The sequence below is a fragment of the Pieris rapae genome, chromosome 2 (genome assembly GCF_905147795.1).
Source record: "Pieris rapae chromosome 2, ilPieRapa1.1, whole genome shotgun sequence".
NCBI classification, from domain to species: Eukaryota; Metazoa; Arthropoda; class Insecta; order Lepidoptera; family Pieridae; genus Pieris; species Pieris rapae.
In genome coordinates, this window is record NC_059510.1 from 406,851 (window position 1) to 424,697 (window position 17,847).

Here is a 17,847-nt window from a genome sequence, read left to right on the forward strand (position 1 = left end):
GTTTACTGTTCTTATGTGCTTATAACAAAATAAATAAATTGCTTATAACTATACCTTTAATGAAATTATACTATCCAGTACACAAGCCCTAAATAACTGCAAGATTTACCAACAATTTATTAATAAAACATACTGTGACCTCTCTTACAAAATTTATTATTCATTCAGGTCTAAATGGTATTGCAATTTTTCCTTTAGAAAGGTTGACTTCATCCCAACAAATACACTGTAAACTCTTGCGATCCATAATGTCAGTATACAGTTTGCCATCTAAGTGATCCATTTCATGCTGTACAATCCTTGCTGGCCAGCCATGGTATGAATGGCATATTTCTTCCCCATCACCATTATACCCTGAAAGTTAAATACATATATCTAAAATAATAATAATAATGACCATAAGTAAACCAAATTATAATACTCCGAGAAATACTGCCAGCATTAAATGCCACAGGGACTAAACTTTAAAATTCCTTTTTATTTCTTTTTATCCATTTTTAAATAATATTAATATTATGTACATTAAGATTTTTATTTAATCATCTAATTAGATGATAAATAATTAATTGATAATTCTTTTAGATGTTTGCATATGATGAAGAAGAGATACAAAAATAACACATTAATGGTTTACTTACCAGAAATTTTTACAGCTTGATATCTTGCTACTTCAGCTTGAAATGATCGTATACTCTCACATCCCTCAGTATGGACTACTTTTTTGTAATCTAATATTTTTAATATTGGGTTCACATAGACCTGAAAAAAAATCTCAATATATATGAAGTATCATAATTAATAGTTACAAAACTAATTAAAAGAAAATGAAGAGCACAAAATTTATTTTTCATACATACTCACAGTCAAAGGTATTTCATACATGCATTTACTTTTTATAGTTTCAGGTAGTTCAGAGCTTATTTCCGTGATTGTATGTCTCATAACAAATATTCTTTTATTAATACCTATTTGAGGGGCAGACATTCCAACGCTACCATAGGTTTTGAGTACATGTTGTAAAATTGCTATGATTTTTTGAATTTCAGGTGATCTTATTTTATCTATAGGGACATCTTCTGAAATTTTACGTAACGTAGGATCCCCTATTTGTGTAACATGATCGTATGGTGGATTTATTCTTCCTCGACTAGGCGATAATTTAGCATACCAATTTAATGTTTTTCTAAGAACACCCATTGCGTGGATATAATTAGAATATTATTAAAATAATACATAAGTAAATTATTCATTAAAGTTTCAAACTTCATGCATGACAACAATAATACTTGACAAAAACCCACAGAACGATCAAAAGTCAAATCATTATCATACTATCAATCGTTATCAAACTCATACACCAAGTCTCCAAAACGTATTATAATTAGTAAAACACTCAACTCAGACCTTGCACTGAATCAGAAATCTCGATTCTGCAATTCTGAATGAAATAAAAAAGAGCGCGCGCCAGGTAAAGTGCTTATTACACTATGCGATATTCAGACTGACTTAGTAAGACTGTCTTAAAATCTAATTAGCAAGCTCGCTATTACACTGGACTGAATACCGCATGCTAACTCGACATTTTACTCATTTGCAAAGCGTACGTAGTCGGTGACGGATGTCGCCATGTGACTTAAGAAACTACCTTAGAGTAGGAGTTGCCGAGTTTGAATGACTATTAAAATGTAATATTAGTAATTTATATTATTATATGTAATTTAATAGATACTCCATACATTTAATATGGCAATAAAAATGGCATGTCTCGGTACAAATCAAGAACAGAACCAGGCTGGCACACTTTAGTATGTTGTCATTAGAGAATCGCAGAAAATTTATTGACACATCGTTTGCAGCTAAGATATTCTATAATAAGATTGATTGTCCGAACCTTATTTCTAAATTTAAGATTCATGTTTGTTTTTACCAATGTATCAGTGTGTCGAGCGTTGGCTAACTTTATCTATAAAAATTAAAAAAACATTCCAAAGTACTTTTTTTCTTGCAAACACGCCGTGGTGCACGCGGCCACAGAAAACAAACATGTACAAACGTCTTTGCTCTGTGACTGCCGCGCGCTGACTGAATGGTTTAGCGTGCTAAGTCTTATTACACTACACGATATTCAGCAAGTAAGCCAGTAAGCACCGCCGAACCCATTCGGTCGGTCTAATTAGACAGGCTAACTGGCTAACTCTTATTACACTAGGCTGAATCTTAGTAAGACTGTCTGAATATCGCGTGGTGTAATAAGCCTTTAAGTCTACTGTCTAACCCAAAGTCTAAATTAATCTAATCAGTCAATTTTAGTTTGTCAATTATCAATTGAAGTGTAACCACTTCACACAATTGATTATTGACATAATTTCAATTTACATGTAAGATTTTAGAAATGGCTAAATAGTAAATTGGTCATTGCCCATTGGTCAATTGGTTTCTAGCAGGCCGCTATAATACTAAGGCACCGCTATGAAATTATTGAACAACAAATATATTTAAATTGTAATATTCATTTCAATTGTAATACTAGTTTCACTGTAGAAACATTAGTATTGTGTTTAAAGAGATTCCAATTAATAGATTTATGTTTTAGTTTAATTCGTATTGTACGACTTTTATCGTGGTACGTACTTTGCGAACTTCACTCGGAGTAACTTTTGTTTATTGACTTCCATTTCATTTTTCAGTTCCGACCCGTGCTGATTATTAAAACTAGTTAATTTTAATATATGTAACAAGTGATCGTTATAAATTTTATATTACTGATCCAGAATAATAAAAAAATAAAGTTATTCTCAAGTTTATGCAAAGTAAGTAAATATGCTATTTGCATTTTAAATAACCTTTACCCTTGTTAAACACTATTTTAAATTACTGAAAGATGTAATATTTATTAATTGCTATTATATAATATTTTTAATTTTTCACACAAACATTAAATGATTTTAGATGCTTAAACTAAGACTATTACCTCGAACGACAGGAATAATAAAACGAACAATGTCTACGCAAGAGCAAGACGTTTTATTTGAGAATCTCAATAATGCAGGCATTATTACTCTAAATCGTCCTAAGGCTCTAAACTCTTTAAACACCTCCATGGTAACAAAACTTTTACAGCAGCTAAGGGATTGGGAAAATAACAAAAGCCTGGTGATAGTTAAAGGCGCAGGTGAAAAGGCTTTCTGTGCTGGTGGGGATGTAAAATCGGCAATAGATAGAGTTGAGGGGCCGAGATTCTTTCATACTGAATATAATGTAAATTATTTAATTGGAAAATATAAAATTCCATACATAGCATTAATAAATGGGGTAACAATGGGAGGTGGTGTAGGGGTATCAGTGCATGGAAGATACAGAGTAGCTACAGAGAAGACTGTTGTAGCAATGCCTGAAACAAAGATTGGCTTATTCCCAGATGTAGGGGGATCTTATATTCTACCAAGGCTACAGGTTAACTTAGGAATGTATTTGGGTCTCACAGGTAAGGATTTATTCGCTTATTCTGCTTGTATTTTAATTGTTGTTATCTATATGAATATAATGTCCTGTCAGATAGGATAAAATTCACAAACAGGTTTTCAATGTAGATAAATATGTTTATTTAATTTAATAATTATCATCATTGTCACATTTTATCACTAGATGCTGTTAAATATGATGTAACGTCTTATCAATTTTGTCTCTATGTAAACATGAACTTTATACATTTTTACACATTCAAAAGAATATGATCTCATTTTAAGTCATTTTATAGTTGGGACTCACCATTAAATGCTCTACATATAATATTTAATTTATTTTTAACAATTCAATACATATTATTTCAGGAGATAGGTTAAAAGGCAAAGATGTTGTCAAGGCTGGTATTGCCACACATTTTGTCTCTAGCAAGCGTTTATATGAGCTAGAGAAGCTCTTATCTCGGTGTACCAATGATAATGAAGTCCTTTCATTACTGAACAAATTCCATGAACCATTGGAGGAGTTTTCTTTAGCTGACAATATAAAGCATATTAATTACTGCTTTGCTGCATCTACTGTTGAGGAAATTATTGAACGTCTTGAAAAAGTACAAAATGACTGGTCCCTTAAAACAATTCAGGTAAAGTGTTTGCTAATTAGTATAATTTAATTGTATGCACCCACATGCATTGGATAAAATATCAATAAAGTAAAAGTTTACATTCACACAACTTGGTTGCTTGTGATAAGAATAATAGTAATACAATACAAACAAATCAAAGTTAAAAACTATAATGAGAGAGTGATTTTATTATTTTAAGGATTATAATTTCAGTTTAGAAAGTCTTTCATTATGTACCAATATTTACAGTTTACAATGCGTAACAAATCAAGTTACACTAGAATTAAAAAAAAACTAAGTACTATTCACATTCTTTACAAGTCAATTATTGTAATTTCCAGACGCTTCATCAGATGTGTCCAGGATCCCTAAAAATAACTCTTCGGGCCCTGCAGCGTGGAGCCCAATTGGAGTTGCCACAGTGTCTTAAAATGGAGTACCGCCTGGCCTGTCGAGCTACCGAGAACCATGATTTCCCTGAAGGTATTTTCAAATTTTCTTTAATAGTTGTGTAGACTTTTTATAATACTATTTCATTTTAAAACAAGATATCGTTTTTCAAACCAAACCTTCCTCATCTAATACTGATACACAATTGTTACATTTTCAAGGTGTCCGCGCTCTGCTGATAGACAAGGACAACAAACCCAAGTGGCAGCATTCGTCCCTGTCTGATGTGGATGATGATTATGTCGAAGATTTCTTTAAGAAACTCCCACAAGACAAAGAACTGCAATTCTTTGATGCCAAGCTGTAAGCAATTAGTTTATAGCAGCGATATTATCTTATTTTCTCTTATGGAAACCGTACATTAATTAAGACAAACATATACTCTTTAATTAATCAAACCGAGCTAAAAATTGATTAATTCTGGACAAATTTATAAATGTATTTTTTAATAATCTTAAAGATTTTTGTATTTTTATAACTACACAAGTGCCTTTATGTACTTACATGAATATGTTAATTATTCCGAATTGTTTTTCTATTTTTTTTAAGAGAACTCCCTATTTAGTCTGAATCGTAAGAAATCAATATTCTTAGCTATAAGAATTTGTTATTGTTACATATATATTTTTTATAACCATATTGGCTGTGTTTTGGTAAAGTTTCTATTATGTATATGATACGAAATGAATTGCATTTATATTGTATAGTGGTGTTATGAGTATGTGGCCATCGAAGACTGCCATGTTTATTAAATGATTCTATCGAAATTGACTTTTATTTTGGATTTTTATGCTATCTGTGGTTTAATTAAAAAGAAACGATTTATCCCTTGAGAAGTAAATTTAAAAAAAATATATTCTTTAAAAGCATGAATGCTTTAATATATAGATATTAAGTAAAAAACAGTATTGGCCCTAAACTTCTTAGTGTCTTCAGGATATTTAACATCACTACTAGGAATAGGAGTAGATTTCGACGAAACTTACAAAGCCCTACTTAACTCTGGTCTGTGGATGTTGTGCACTCAGGTTTCCCGTCTGTAAGCTCGTAGTTTGCACTGATTACCGACCATCAGATCAAAATTTGCCTCATGGTAGACCTTTTTAATCTAATAATTAAGTATTAGTATAAAAGTATACTAGTAGCAGCAGTGTCGACGTAGGGGCACCTGTGCGACTCTCATCCTTGGGGTCGAAGGTTCGATCCCCGGAGAGGAATCAATGAACTTTCTGTCTCTTTGCGCATTTAACACTCGCTCGTGTTAATCACCTACTTGCCTATTTCTAATAGGCAAGTATCATCACGGAACAGATGAAGAAATCTGGGGCCAATACCTGTAAGTTTAGAATAGTATATCCCTAATATGATGTTACAAACACGGCTATGTATATGCAGGGAGGTTGTTAAAACAGGTGATGTTGGAAACAATATAAAAAGCAAATTTCAAGATGTCATAAGTAATATTATCCATAATTTATTCTCGTACTATTATTATTACGATACAATACTGAAATGTTTTACGATTATACGTTGGCAACGTAATTAACAAATTAATTATTCTATCATATGGATCGCGTACAACTGAAAATATACGTCTGTTAGGGTTCTCTCTAATAACAAATAAAATTTAAATTATTTGGTTTGTCAAGTGAACTTGCAAGTGTGTCACTAATAAAATATGAGTACCAGTTTCAAATAATTAAATCAGGGATTAATTGTAGAAGGGTCGTTCTTGGCAATTACGTTAATCAATGTAATAACTTCGTAAGCTTGCAATTAAATTAAGACAGGGTGGGATTGTCTTATGGAATAAAGTTAAGTCTTGGAAGCATACAATATTTGAATAGATTGCATTTACTTATCTCTATTTAAGTTACTTTCTTCGTCTAAAAATATCTTGACTTTAACCTGGTTCCAAAAATCATCGGTCGTCATCAACGGGGCATATTTCGACCTAAATTAAACGACCATTAAACCCCTGAAAATAGCCTAAAATATCCTACAAGACTGTTCTGTCCCCGACCATGTTTCTTTTGCAATTAATGTTGCTAAGTTGCAACTGATTCTCTATTATCTTGTGTAACCGCATTTCCCATGGAAAATGTTTAGAGGAGTTGTTCGGATTAATTCCTGCAACATACCTGTTCATCATCAAATGAAATGAGAATTTCCTTCAGTATTACCTCCCCTGCACAACTGATTTTTGCCGCGCAACACCCCTTCATCGTACCAGATCCCACAAAAGTATTTCTGAATTAAATCTAACTAGGGTCGTTTAAGAAAAGAGTGTTCCAATTCTTATAAGGCCGATACTTGCCAGCCCTCTGGCAATTAGTTAAGCCTCCATAATAAAATCAGTCAAAATAATGAATTGTATCAAATTAATTAAAAGCATGTGGTTCGATTCGGCTCTGTTTCAATTATGAACTTATTGTCAGTTGACTAGATAAATAGAAGATCATGATCAAAACGTCGCATGTGATATCGATAGTCATAATGCCTTCTTACACAAAGAACAAAACCTCAGAATTTATTGCTCAGCTGAGCAGGCTACAATTCATGTGTGGCTTGACGTACATATGGGTTGACAACAATCAATCGAGGTTTTTCGTTTACTTCAATAAAATAGCTACAGTACTCCTATATTGTTTTATCCTTTCCGAACTCGCGTCACTCTTCACCCAAACACATTTATCTGAGAAGCAGGCGTCCGATCAGATTCTATTTGCATTTTCTCACCCTGTGCTCATGTCATATTCACTAAGCTGCATATATTACGGAGAAGACATAAAGAAGCTCTTATTTAAGCTCTCCGTCGATCTTAAAAGGCGTTACAATGATCTAGAAATTGAGAATGAGATGATAAGAAAAGCGAAACTGTACTCAGTCTTATATGTCATCACATTTAGCGCTGCTTTATTTTTTTATGCGTTTGATGGTGTATTGCAGGTTATTAGAACAGGTATGTTTCATATGAACTTGAGTTTATGTCTCTACGAAAATGTATTTGAGCATTACTTGTTGGTTATAGATGGTACTTTTACAACAGTTATAATGGCTTGGCCTGACGTCAAAGAAAAAGGCTTCCTCCCAGACATGGTCAGGGTAGGAGCCTATCTCATATGGTGGATTTTCATGATCAGAGCTTCTGCGGTTTACGTTCTCGTAATAACTTTGACTATTGTACTGAGCCACCAGTACAAGAACTTACAAAGCTATTTCTATAATCTCGAAGAGGTTTTTTTAATAAATGATCACAGCCTGGATGGAAAGGAGAAGGAATATGAAAGTGGTTTGAAAATTGGTATTGCTTTACACGCCGAAACTATGTGGTATGTAATTCGTTAGTAATAATTTTTTATCCAGATAAATTAAACTACAGACCGGTCTGTAGTTAAGTTTCCCTAGCGTGTATTTCTTTAAACACCCAGGCAATCATGCTATTTATTTCCTCTTTATACATTCTTAAGTATACCATTTAAAGGTAGTTTTTGCTACGCACCACCTATTTGCAGCAGCCCACTGAGTATTTTCGAGCCAATTCGACTTAGGGTCATCGACTTTTTTTCTTTCTGGCATTGAGAGTGTCCATGGGCGGCGATATCACTTTTGCCCCTGTTCTATAAAAAAAAATATTTTACACAAAAACTACTATCAATAGTATAATTTAAAATATCCTTTCAGGTGTGTGAAAGAATGCCAAAGAATTTGTAGCTGGGTGTTCAGTGGCCAGATTACAATCAACTTAACTGTATTTTGCATGCTCATGTTACAAATGGTGGTAAGTTACCTCACCGTTACTCGAATATAATTGAAACATTTTTAAGGGATACTTTTTTTCAAATAATTTCACTTTATAGAATTCGGAGCGCACTTTGGTAAACGCTTTAGCGACACTGTCGACTAGTCTCGCCCTCCTTGTCAGCACTGGCTTCTTTATGTGTAACGCTGGAGATGTAACTGTTGAGGTAATCACTTTTAACATATCGTAGAATCTATCTATAGCTAAAGCGCTTGAGAAGTAGCATTCTTTATCAAAAGTGTAAGCTTTATGGAATCCGAGGATTGCCTATGAAATGGCAGGAAGGTTACCTGGACCGTATCAAAATCTGTGCTCTCCGCTGTGGGTACCTATATGTTGCATCACGATGTACTATTTAAAAAAATGTACGCCATGGCTATTTATATCCACCTATTTAATAAACTTACCAGAAGCCATAGATCACTGCTTTTCAATACTTTTGAGGGGAAGGTGATGAGATTTTTAAAATTAGGATAGTATTGCGAACATAACCTAATCCTAAAATAAAACAACAATAATTGTTTTATAATTATTTTTATAATTTTATAATCATTAATGGGAATGTTCTTGCAATTTATTATTATTACTATTTGCAGGCATCAATTCTACCAACCGCAATATTCCTTTCGGGCTGGCATCATTGCAGAGGTAAATCCTCAATACGCGTGAGAAAGCTGGTTACATTTGCCATTGCGCAGAGCCAGGTATCATTCCTCTATATTATTACAGTTCTGTACAGTTCTGAAATATTAAACATGAATGATAATTTTTAAGGAACGAATTAAATCTTCTCTTAAGTTTTATTTTTCTTTCAGAAACCAGTCGTGATGCGCAGCTTCAATGTTATAGAACTGTCTTACAGATCCTATGTTTCGGTAAGATACTAGATTTTAGTTCAATATAAATGATAACGCGCACCTATGCAAAAATATTTAAAAAAATCACGACAAGTATTATACCACTAGATAATAATATGTATTCTAAGCAACTAAAGAATACTCAATAAGGTTTTTTTTTCAGATAGTGAAATCATCATACTCCGTATTTTCCATCTTGTATTGAATTCTCTGTACATCCTGGGATTTCTCGTGGTTCATATGAGCACTTTTATAGAGTCATTTATTTATATATGACTCTGTAGAGTTATTTGTTTATAGAGTCTTATTTACATTTCATGTAAATATACAAAAATCACGCATAACTTCACATTTTTCAAAGCTAGTTTATCGCTTCGTTATTAACTTTTATTATTTGAATGTATGTAATTCTTTATAGTATTCTATATATAAGTATAAAATAAATAAATAAAAAAACATCATTTTATTTCTAATTTATTCAAAGTAAAGTCAATAAAACTTAATCCTATAATAATTATTACAACAAAATTATGGTACATATACAAATAGTGTTTTAATTTATGAAAAGCATATTCAGTCGAAGAAGCAATGTTGGCCTAGTGTCCTAAAGTCTCCAGAGTGCAACTCCCATCTCTGAAGTCGTAGTATCGATTCCCGGCCTTACGCCAATGCATTATAGTATAAGTATTAAAAAAAGGATTACTATAAACCTAACGATTATCTAGTTGATAAAAGGGTCTAGTGCTAGGCAGGCTTCTTTTGATCAATTTGCGATATTTGTTTTCAAATAAGTGTTGTTTGATGATGATTTGTTTTTTATGCTTTTAAAAGAGTACCGAGAGTATTTTACGCCCGCTTTTCTCCCGCCTACTTTGCCAATGATAGTATCAGTATCTTATATTCTAAAAAAAAACATATTTTATTTTATTTTTTTATTCCTTATGAGACCACCTAAATACCTTAAACCATATTTTAACAATCAGTTTTATTTTAGAAATAATTCAAAAAATAAAACTGACAAAAGTATGATTGAAAACATAGAAATGTTTTGTATTAAAATGTTACCAGATACGGACCCAACTTAACTTATAGACTTACACCCACAACTCCATTTTACGTAATTAAGTTAGCAATGTAAAGACGGCAGTCCTTAATATAATGTTTAAAGAACTTTATTTCTCATTACAAAACAGAAATATTTTATTTACATGAGAAACTTAATATTAATATTTATATATTATATACGAGCGAGATACACGTCGCCATTAGCCGTAACAATTTTAGTCAACTATGTTAATTCTAACATGCATCTTTAATGCCTTTTTGAATTTGTCAAACACTCCAATATTGCGAATTTGAGATGGTAATTGGTTAAATAATTGCACACCCTCATACCTAATAGATTTCTTCAAATAATTTGTACGCGGCTTCGGTAAGATAAGCAAACTCGCTCGACGAGTATTGCGTGTCGTTGTGTGTTTGATTTTTTTAAACGACAAGCAACTATGGATAGAGTTATTTAAAATTTTTTTTATCAAAATACAGGTGCTATATACATACAATTGTTTAATTGTCATAATTTTGGTTTCTTGGTAGATTTTATTAGTCGGTGTTAAAAAATTGTATCTAAATAATGATTTTATTAATTTATTTTGTAGTGTTTGTAAGTTAGAAATTATGTTTTTACATGCCGTACCCCATATTTCAATTAGATATATGAAATGTGGCTTGACTAAACAATTATAAATTAAATGACGTACGGATTGAGGAATACATTTTGATGAATACAATATGTCACTTGCTAATTATTTATTAGGCTTTAGTAATTGGTAATAAGTAGGTTTTATTTCCATTGTTTTAAAATCATTATACGTAATATTGTAATAAGTACAGGGACCCATTTAGGGAATTACGTTAAAATAAATAGATTTAAAGAAAATATATATTTTTCCTGAATAAATTGGTATATAGCCAAATTTTCTGTAAATGTAAATGTAAATGGCAACAGGTCTTATTGGGCAATCAAATTTTAAGGTGTAGGATTATTTTCGTTTAGATGTCCCCGCTATCAGGAACAAAGTTAGTATATTTTTTTATGTATTTCACGAATTAAGAATATGTAACTGAGAAGCTTATTAACAATGATTAAAGCAATTTATCTATCATAGTATTTAACTTTTTTCGTGCACTGCATTTTCAAACTAAATATCTCATATTAAAATGCATTGTTAATATAGTATGTTGACTTTTTATTCCTTTAATCAAACTATTTACGTAAGTTCAACTCTGGCTATTTAAAACGTCTTTGTTGTCATTTTTAAATATAACACCTTATTACCTTCTGAACTGAAACACTTGGATTCAAGCCACCATGGAACAAAGCAAAACATCAGAGTTTGTTGAAAAAGTAACCAAATTACAATATATGTTTGGATTACCTTACGTCTGGGTAGATAATAAAAAGCCAAAATATTTTCAACACTTCAATAAAATTTACACGTTTTTCGCAATTTCTTTCGTAATTTCTGACTATGTGTCGTTTATCACCCAAAATCACTTGACTGAGAAGCAAACAACTGACCGAACCTTATTCACGCTTAGTCACACAATTCTTATTTTGTACTGTTTCGTTTTCGAGTATTATAAGGAAGATATTAAACAGTTATATACAGTGGCGGTCAATTTGAAGACGCATTACAACGATTTAGCGATTGAGAAGAAAATGATAAGAAAAGCTAAAATGTACTTGGTATCTTTTGGTTCAATTCTTTGTTATGCTTTAACTTCTTATGCGGTTGATGGGACTATGCAAGTATTAAAAGCAAGTAAGTCATATTAAATAACTTATGCAATTCTTATCGAACATTGTTGACCTAGTTCGTAGGTTCGATCCCCGGCTGTGCAACAATGGGCTTTCTCCCTATGTGCGCATTTAACAAACCGGTATGTCTATAGACTCAAAAAGTCGACGGCGTGTGTCAGGTACTGGAGGCTTAAAAAGTTTGTGGCGCCACAGACTTTTTATTTTATACAATACTTGGCGTCTGGCAATTTATGAGTCACGATGGGACTATTTTAATTAATTCCTAATAATTAAATAATGTCAATTGTATCCATTCAACTAACGTACTCTTTTGTCTCTGTGAAATTGTGTTTACGCTTTTATCAAACTAGACAGATAAGTTTAAGTTAAACTTAATACAGAGTTTGAAATTTAACTAATATTATTTTAGATAGCACCTTCACGCCAGTCATTACGGCATGGCCAGATGTAACAGAGAAAGGTTTTTGGCCTGACGTGTTCAGGGTAATAGCCTATTTCGGGCTGTGGATGTTCATGTTAAAAGTGTACGCCGTTCATGTCTTCGTGTTTTCCATTACGGTGATTCTGAGCCACCAATATACGAACTTGCAAAGTTACTTCTATAGCCTTGCCGATATTTTTAAAAAGGCTTGTTCCGAAGAAGAGAAAATTAAGGAATACGAAAAGTCTTTAAAACTTGGTCTATGGATGCACGCTGAGACATTTTGGTATTGCTTTTATATAACCCTTACGAAATCTCGAGTAATATTAGTGTTTCAAATATGAAAGCTTAATAAGAGGAGTAAGCGCCAAGGCTGCCTTTCCAGTGGGCAAACTGTTTGCTGCCGTTTGTGTTAGCGGCTTATCGGTTTAGTATGCCCTTCCATATAGGTACTTTACGAGTTCATGTTCACAGTTTCCTAGTTTTGCGCTTAATCTAAGCAATTTGCAGCGTTACACGCGCCGACTATCTCAACATAACAAACGTCTTTCTCTCAATTTCAAATCTTAATAGGACGGCAACACACTCGCGAGTTATAGTGTCCATGGACTTAACAGCAAGTGAACCTTCTGCCCGTTTGTCCTTGTTCTATTATAAAAAAGTAATTTTTCTATTTTTAATACCTGAGAAATATCGTCTGATACATTTAATAGGTGCGTAGAAGAGTGTCAGAGAATAAATACATGGGTGTTTAACGGACAGACAACATTCAGCTTGACAATAATATGTCTAGAGCTTTTACAAATGGCGGTAAGTCTAGTAAACAAATACCTACATAGTTGTATACCTAAAAATATTTTGTAGATACACAGAATGTGATGAATTTGTTTATAGAATTCAACCAGTGTGATGAACGCTCTTTCGAACGTTTCTAGCGGCCTCGCGGTGTTATTGAGTAATGGTTTCTTCATGTGCAACGCTGGTGATATTACTATAGAGGTATTTTTATTCTACGAGTTATATATTATGATCGCAGATCTTTTAAACTTTTTTAACGTAATTAGTGAAGTTACCATAAAACTTATGCATTATTTACATTTGAATAGCAAATTAAGCTTAATCACTTTTTGAAAAAGACTTAATTACATAACACTGCGACACTTAATTTAAAAGATAATATGAAATTCATATTAATGGTAATCTTTACGTTTTGGATGGTTCAAACCCCGCCTGTGAACTAATGAACTTTCTAGTCCATGGCACTCACTTGAACGGTAACTAAAAACATCGTGAGGAAACCGGCATGCCCTCAAAATCCGATGATATGTGTCAGGCACAAAAGACTTATCACTTCTACTTGCTTATTAAAAAAAGAATCACAACAGATAAACACGAATATTGTAACGCCAATGTCTTTTTTAAATATTTTACAGCCTTCGTGGCTAGGTATTTAATATATTTAAGAATTTATATGACATTATTTTCAGGCAGCGTCTTTACCATCTGCAATTTTTTCGTCAGGCTGGCATCACTGCTCCGGCAGTTCGTCTGCACGTATTAGGAAGCTGATCACGCGTGCACTCGCTCAAAGCCAGGTTCACGGGGTTTTTCTAGTTATCAAAGGCTAATTAAATTTAATATTTAAAAAAACATTGCCCTTGTTTAATAAATAATATAGGTGGACACACTATATACTGGTATATAGGTGGACTTCTAGGTTTAATAATAGGGTTTCCTCAGGATAACCTCGTTTTGAATGCTTTAGACTTTAGAGTTTTGACAGTTAATATTATATTAATAGAAGTACCTAATACTGAACAGGTTTTTTTCATAACTTTATGCCATTTTTTGCAGAAACCAGTCGTAATCCGTAGTTTCTACGTTATTGAATTTTCATATGAAACTTTCGTTTCGGTAAGTCTTTGATTTATAGGTACATATAAATAGCAGACTATGATGCTTGTGTTCTATATAGAGACACAATAAGTTTTAATATTTTTAAGTTAACTAATGTTTCTGTTTCAGTTATTAAAAGCTTCATATTCGCTTTTCTCAATTTTATATTAAACCGTCATTCGGATACGCACCTACCATTTTCCATTTTTATTATATTTGCAAATAATTGCCCAAGTCAAATCAATGATCGTTTTATTACTTTATTTTGACCAATTGGGTCATGATGTACCTGTAAAATATAATTAAATACTAATTAAAAGCAATTTAAAAATATTATTATCAAATAATTGTTTCAATTAAAATATAATAAACATATTGTTTGATATCATTTCAATTAACAACAATACAACAGGGTTGAGTGGTTAACATTAAAAAAAGCAACATAAATGAAATACATATACGCGTATGGTGTTATATTTTATAATTATACCAATATCTATCCACTAGTACAATTCATTAAGTTTAATCGTATAATCGATTCAAAGTACTTACCTATATTATAATTCGATTTACGAAAAGATCGGATCGTGGCATTGCTTGACATCAGGATTCGAGTTTTCAGAATGACAATTATCTTATTGTGTGACATTTTGATAAGTTTTAAATCCATTTTAAAGTTTAGTTAAAGAAATGTTAATGTATTAATTAATTTAATAGTAATAAATATTAAACTCATTTTTTCCGTCTATAAATTTTCAAAGTAACTTAAAATGCATAATGTTTTTGTATACATTTGAATTTCGTAATCAATTGTAAGCTTGCCTTTCCGATTATTTTGTGAAAATGAGTTTAGAAGTAGTGCCCTATCAATAAAAAACAAAGGAACGTCAGTTGCTTGTTTATCAATAACTATGCGAACATACAGTCGTAAAACTAAGAGCCCAGTACTTCTTGAGGGTGTTTTAGAATTGTGCCGGCTTTGTCTTAATAAAGTGACTACACCAACGCCAATTTACAACGATAACGATCAGTTGTACTGTTTGCCTTTACCTATGAGAATTTTGACGTGCCTTGGTTTCGAGGTATGTATTTTTAAATTCCTGATTCTGATCTTTAATTTGTTGTATATACATTTAGTAATATTTATTTTTACAGATAACTAAAGATAAGGGTTTACCTAATATCATATGCTCACAGTGCCTTGAAGACTTAAACAAATTCTATAATTTTAAAAAGAAATGCATACTTTCATATAAAAAGTTAAAATCTCATTGCTTAGCTGTGAAACAGAAGGAAAATCCAAAAATTGAATATGAAGATCTTTTAGGATCTTGTAATCTTGACTCAAATGAAGAGGTACAGAATAGCTTTGATGAAAATGAAATTATCTTGTCTTTGGCAGAGGAAGATTCCCTTGAAGTAATTAATATATTAAACCCTGAAGACCAACTAACTGAGGAAGTTGAAAACAATGAAGTAGGACCCTTTTAAATTTATCTCCTTAAACAAACATTAAACAGAGTTTCGCAGTAGTTGTTATTAAGATTTCTTTGATCATCCTAGCTACTCTTATACTGTACATGCTTGAACCTTACACATCATTGACTTCAGGTGCAAATTGATACAACTCAGAACAACAATGATAGCCTAAATTTTTTAAATTCAACTCCAGCGCCGTCTATTCCATTTGTTCCGGAGGATGTGTCAAACTTCTTGTCAACAATTCTACTACAATTGGGCGTACTCACTAAAGACAATGACCAAATAGCTGTTGTCAATCAAACATTCAAAAATGTACAACTTGACACAAATGATGGCTCTGTAACATTGGAACTTGTGGAAGAAGATGAGGTGGTAACAATACTATTGATTAACTTATAATAAAAGATATTCTAATTTTATTGAAATAGAGAGCCTTACAATTAATTATTTTAATTTTAGGATCCGCAATTAATACAATCTTATCTTAAACAAGAACCCAAAGATGATAATATTAAAAATGGCTCTATTAATTATGTGTATGATGCAAATAAGGGATTAGCCCCCATGTAAGTACATTTTATTTCAAATGCAGTTCAGTAGTTAATGCATTATAAAATTCCTCCTAGCATTGAACCTGGCAAAATTTTTACAGCAAGATGGTCAGCTGTTTTCTTTTAAGAAAAAACTACTTTTTACCCTAGTTGGTAGGGACTAGTTCAGTATATAGACTGAACTAGAAGCATATATCTATCATTCACATACCAGAAATAGAATATATGTCAAAATAAAATAAAAATTTAGTGCCGACTTATTTTGTAGTTAAATCTTTGAATTGTTGATAATATCAGGGGTAAGGAAAAATGCAGTACTTGCGGCAAAAGGTTCTCCACGCGGGCTGCCTTGGTCCGGCACCAATATATTCATTCAGGGGTTCGGCCCTTCATATGTGAAGTGTGCAACCGAGCATTCAACCAGCGGGAAATACTCAGACGACACATGCTAGTTCATCAACGTAAGTACTAGTATGTTCTGTTACAAATAACATTTATGACTCCAAAAGAAAGGGTAATTTTTATGAAATTTTCAAATAGTTTCGTTGCTTTTCCAAGCACCAAATAAGACATATTCTTTCACATAACTTTAAAAAATTAAAAGAGATCTATGTTTGTAGAAGAGCGGCCATACCAATGTCGGGCGTGTGCGAGAGGTTTCACTCAGCGTGCTGCTCTACGTGCGCACGAACTGACTCACATGCCTGGCCGACTCATGGCCTTACACCGGTGTCAACTTTGTCCCAAGATGTTCCTACACGCTTCAGGTGAGTCTTCGAAATTAATATTGGGTGACTCAAGAGCACAGAAAATGCCAATAATTTACCTTTCATTAGTCATTTCCTAAATACTATCCATACAATTAGCTATTGGCCATTTATTAATATTTAAATTTCCTAGTGTATGACAACATGCGCATTCAAATTAATCCTAAATATAATAATAATATAAATTTTCAGGTCTAAGTCGTCATCAAACCACGCACGCAAATCGAACGTATACGTGTGACTGGTGTTCGCGGCCATTTAACGATTCAAGCTCGCGTAATCGACACATGAAGATTTGTAAGAAGAGGTCACGTTCATAGCAATTTTGGATTATGAACCGAACCGATGTGATGATTAGCCAACGCTCTCTGTGAGCGAAATTGGTGCTTTTTAGACTAAGATTTTTATTAGTAAAGTAAAAAATGAATTGTAATTATTTTAAAGCAGATTAATTAATTTATTAATAAAAATTTGAAGAAAAATAAGTTTCTATTTCTCAGCTCTCTCATTTTTTTACATAAGTGCATACATATATTTTTTTAATTCTTTTCTGTTGCAATTTGTATCCCCAATTTGAAATATTTGTAATATCGTATCGTATAGCCACGCCCAAAAAAAAATACAAGTGGAGACGATACTCATCGGACGTGTTCATATCTAATAATAAATTGTCTATAGATATAGTTTGTTGTCTATTAATATTTAATTAT

The 17,847-nt window shown here is 32.3% G+C and overlaps 5 protein-coding genes across 9 annotated transcripts; 4 read left to right on the forward strand and 1 right to left on the reverse strand.

The window, feature by feature from the left end:
• Window positions 1-135: 135 nt before the first annotated feature.
• LOC111004062 (peptide deformylase, mitochondrial) lies at window positions 136-1,466 on the reverse strand. Its single transcript, XM_022274896.2, has 3 exons — window positions 862-1,466; window positions 639-759; window positions 136-354 (listed from the first exon to the last, which is right to left on the reverse strand). Exons 1-3 carry the CDS (start codon window positions 1,195-1,197, stop codon window positions 161-163), a joined length of 651 nt encoding a protein of 216 aa, XP_022130588.1. The 5' UTR covers window positions 1,198-1,466; the 3' UTR covers window positions 136-160.
• A 939-nt stretch (window positions 1,467-2,405) lies between these two features.
• LOC111004073 (3-hydroxyisobutyryl-CoA hydrolase, mitochondrial) lies at window positions 2,406-5,304 on the forward strand. Of its 3 annotated transcripts, none has more exons than XM_045631697.1 (6): window positions 2,406-2,502; window positions 2,688-2,810; window positions 2,950-3,484; window positions 3,831-4,105; window positions 4,429-4,570; window positions 4,699-5,304. In XM_045631697.1, the coding sequence occupies exons 3-6, from the start codon at window positions 2,950-2,952 to the stop codon at window positions 4,842-4,844; spliced, it is 1,098 nt and encodes a 365-aa protein (XP_045487653.1). In that variant the 5' UTR covers window positions 2,406-2,502; window positions 2,688-2,810; the 3' UTR covers window positions 4,845-5,304. The 3 variants fall into 3 exon arrangements, with proteins under 3 accessions (XP_045487653.1, XP_045487651.1, XP_022130599.1); XM_045631695.1 differs by having other exon boundaries at window positions 2,415-2,623; XM_022274907.2 differs by having other exon boundaries at window positions 2,415-2,810.
• A 2,206-nt stretch (window positions 5,305-7,510) lies between these two features.
• On the forward strand, window positions 7,511-9,430 carry LOC111004049. Its single transcript, XM_022274869.2, has 6 exons — window positions 7,511-7,869; window positions 8,222-8,318; window positions 8,398-8,505; window positions 8,936-9,043; window positions 9,155-9,214; window positions 9,360-9,430. The coding sequence occupies exons 1-6, from the start codon at window positions 7,511-7,513 to the stop codon at window positions 9,399-9,401; spliced, it is 774 nt and encodes a 257-aa protein (XP_022130561.2). The 3' UTR covers window positions 9,402-9,430.
• A 2,137-nt stretch (window positions 9,431-11,567) lies between these two features.
• Window positions 11,568-14,587, forward strand: LOC111004050. The gene is made up of 7 exons (XM_022274870.2): window positions 11,568-12,021; window positions 12,430-12,727; window positions 13,155-13,251; window positions 13,336-13,440; window positions 13,929-14,036; window positions 14,296-14,355; window positions 14,467-14,587. The coding sequence occupies exons 1-7, from the start codon at window positions 11,568-11,570 to the stop codon at window positions 14,506-14,508; spliced, it is 1,164 nt and encodes a 387-aa protein (XP_022130562.2). The 3' UTR covers window positions 14,509-14,587.
• Window positions 14,588-15,025: 438 nt separating this feature from the next.
• On the forward strand, window positions 15,026-17,615 carry LOC111004094 (zinc finger protein 431). 3 transcript variants are annotated; one of them, XM_045632218.1, is made up of 7 exons: window positions 15,026-15,419; window positions 15,493-15,813; window positions 15,949-16,191; window positions 16,279-16,385; window positions 16,668-16,831; window positions 16,991-17,137; window positions 17,330-17,615. In XM_045632218.1, exons 1-7 carry the CDS (start codon window positions 15,249-15,251, stop codon window positions 17,455-17,457), a joined length of 1,281 nt encoding a protein of 426 aa, XP_045488174.1. In that variant the 5' UTR covers window positions 15,026-15,248; the 3' UTR covers window positions 17,458-17,615. The 3 variants fall into 3 exon arrangements, with proteins under 3 accessions (XP_045488174.1, XP_045488179.1, XP_022130633.2); XM_045632223.1 differs by having other exon boundaries at window positions 15,027-15,419; window positions 15,493-15,693; XM_022274941.2 differs by having other exon boundaries at window positions 15,028-15,419; window positions 15,949-16,188; window positions 17,330-17,613.
• Window positions 17,616-17,847: the final 232 nt, after the last annotated feature.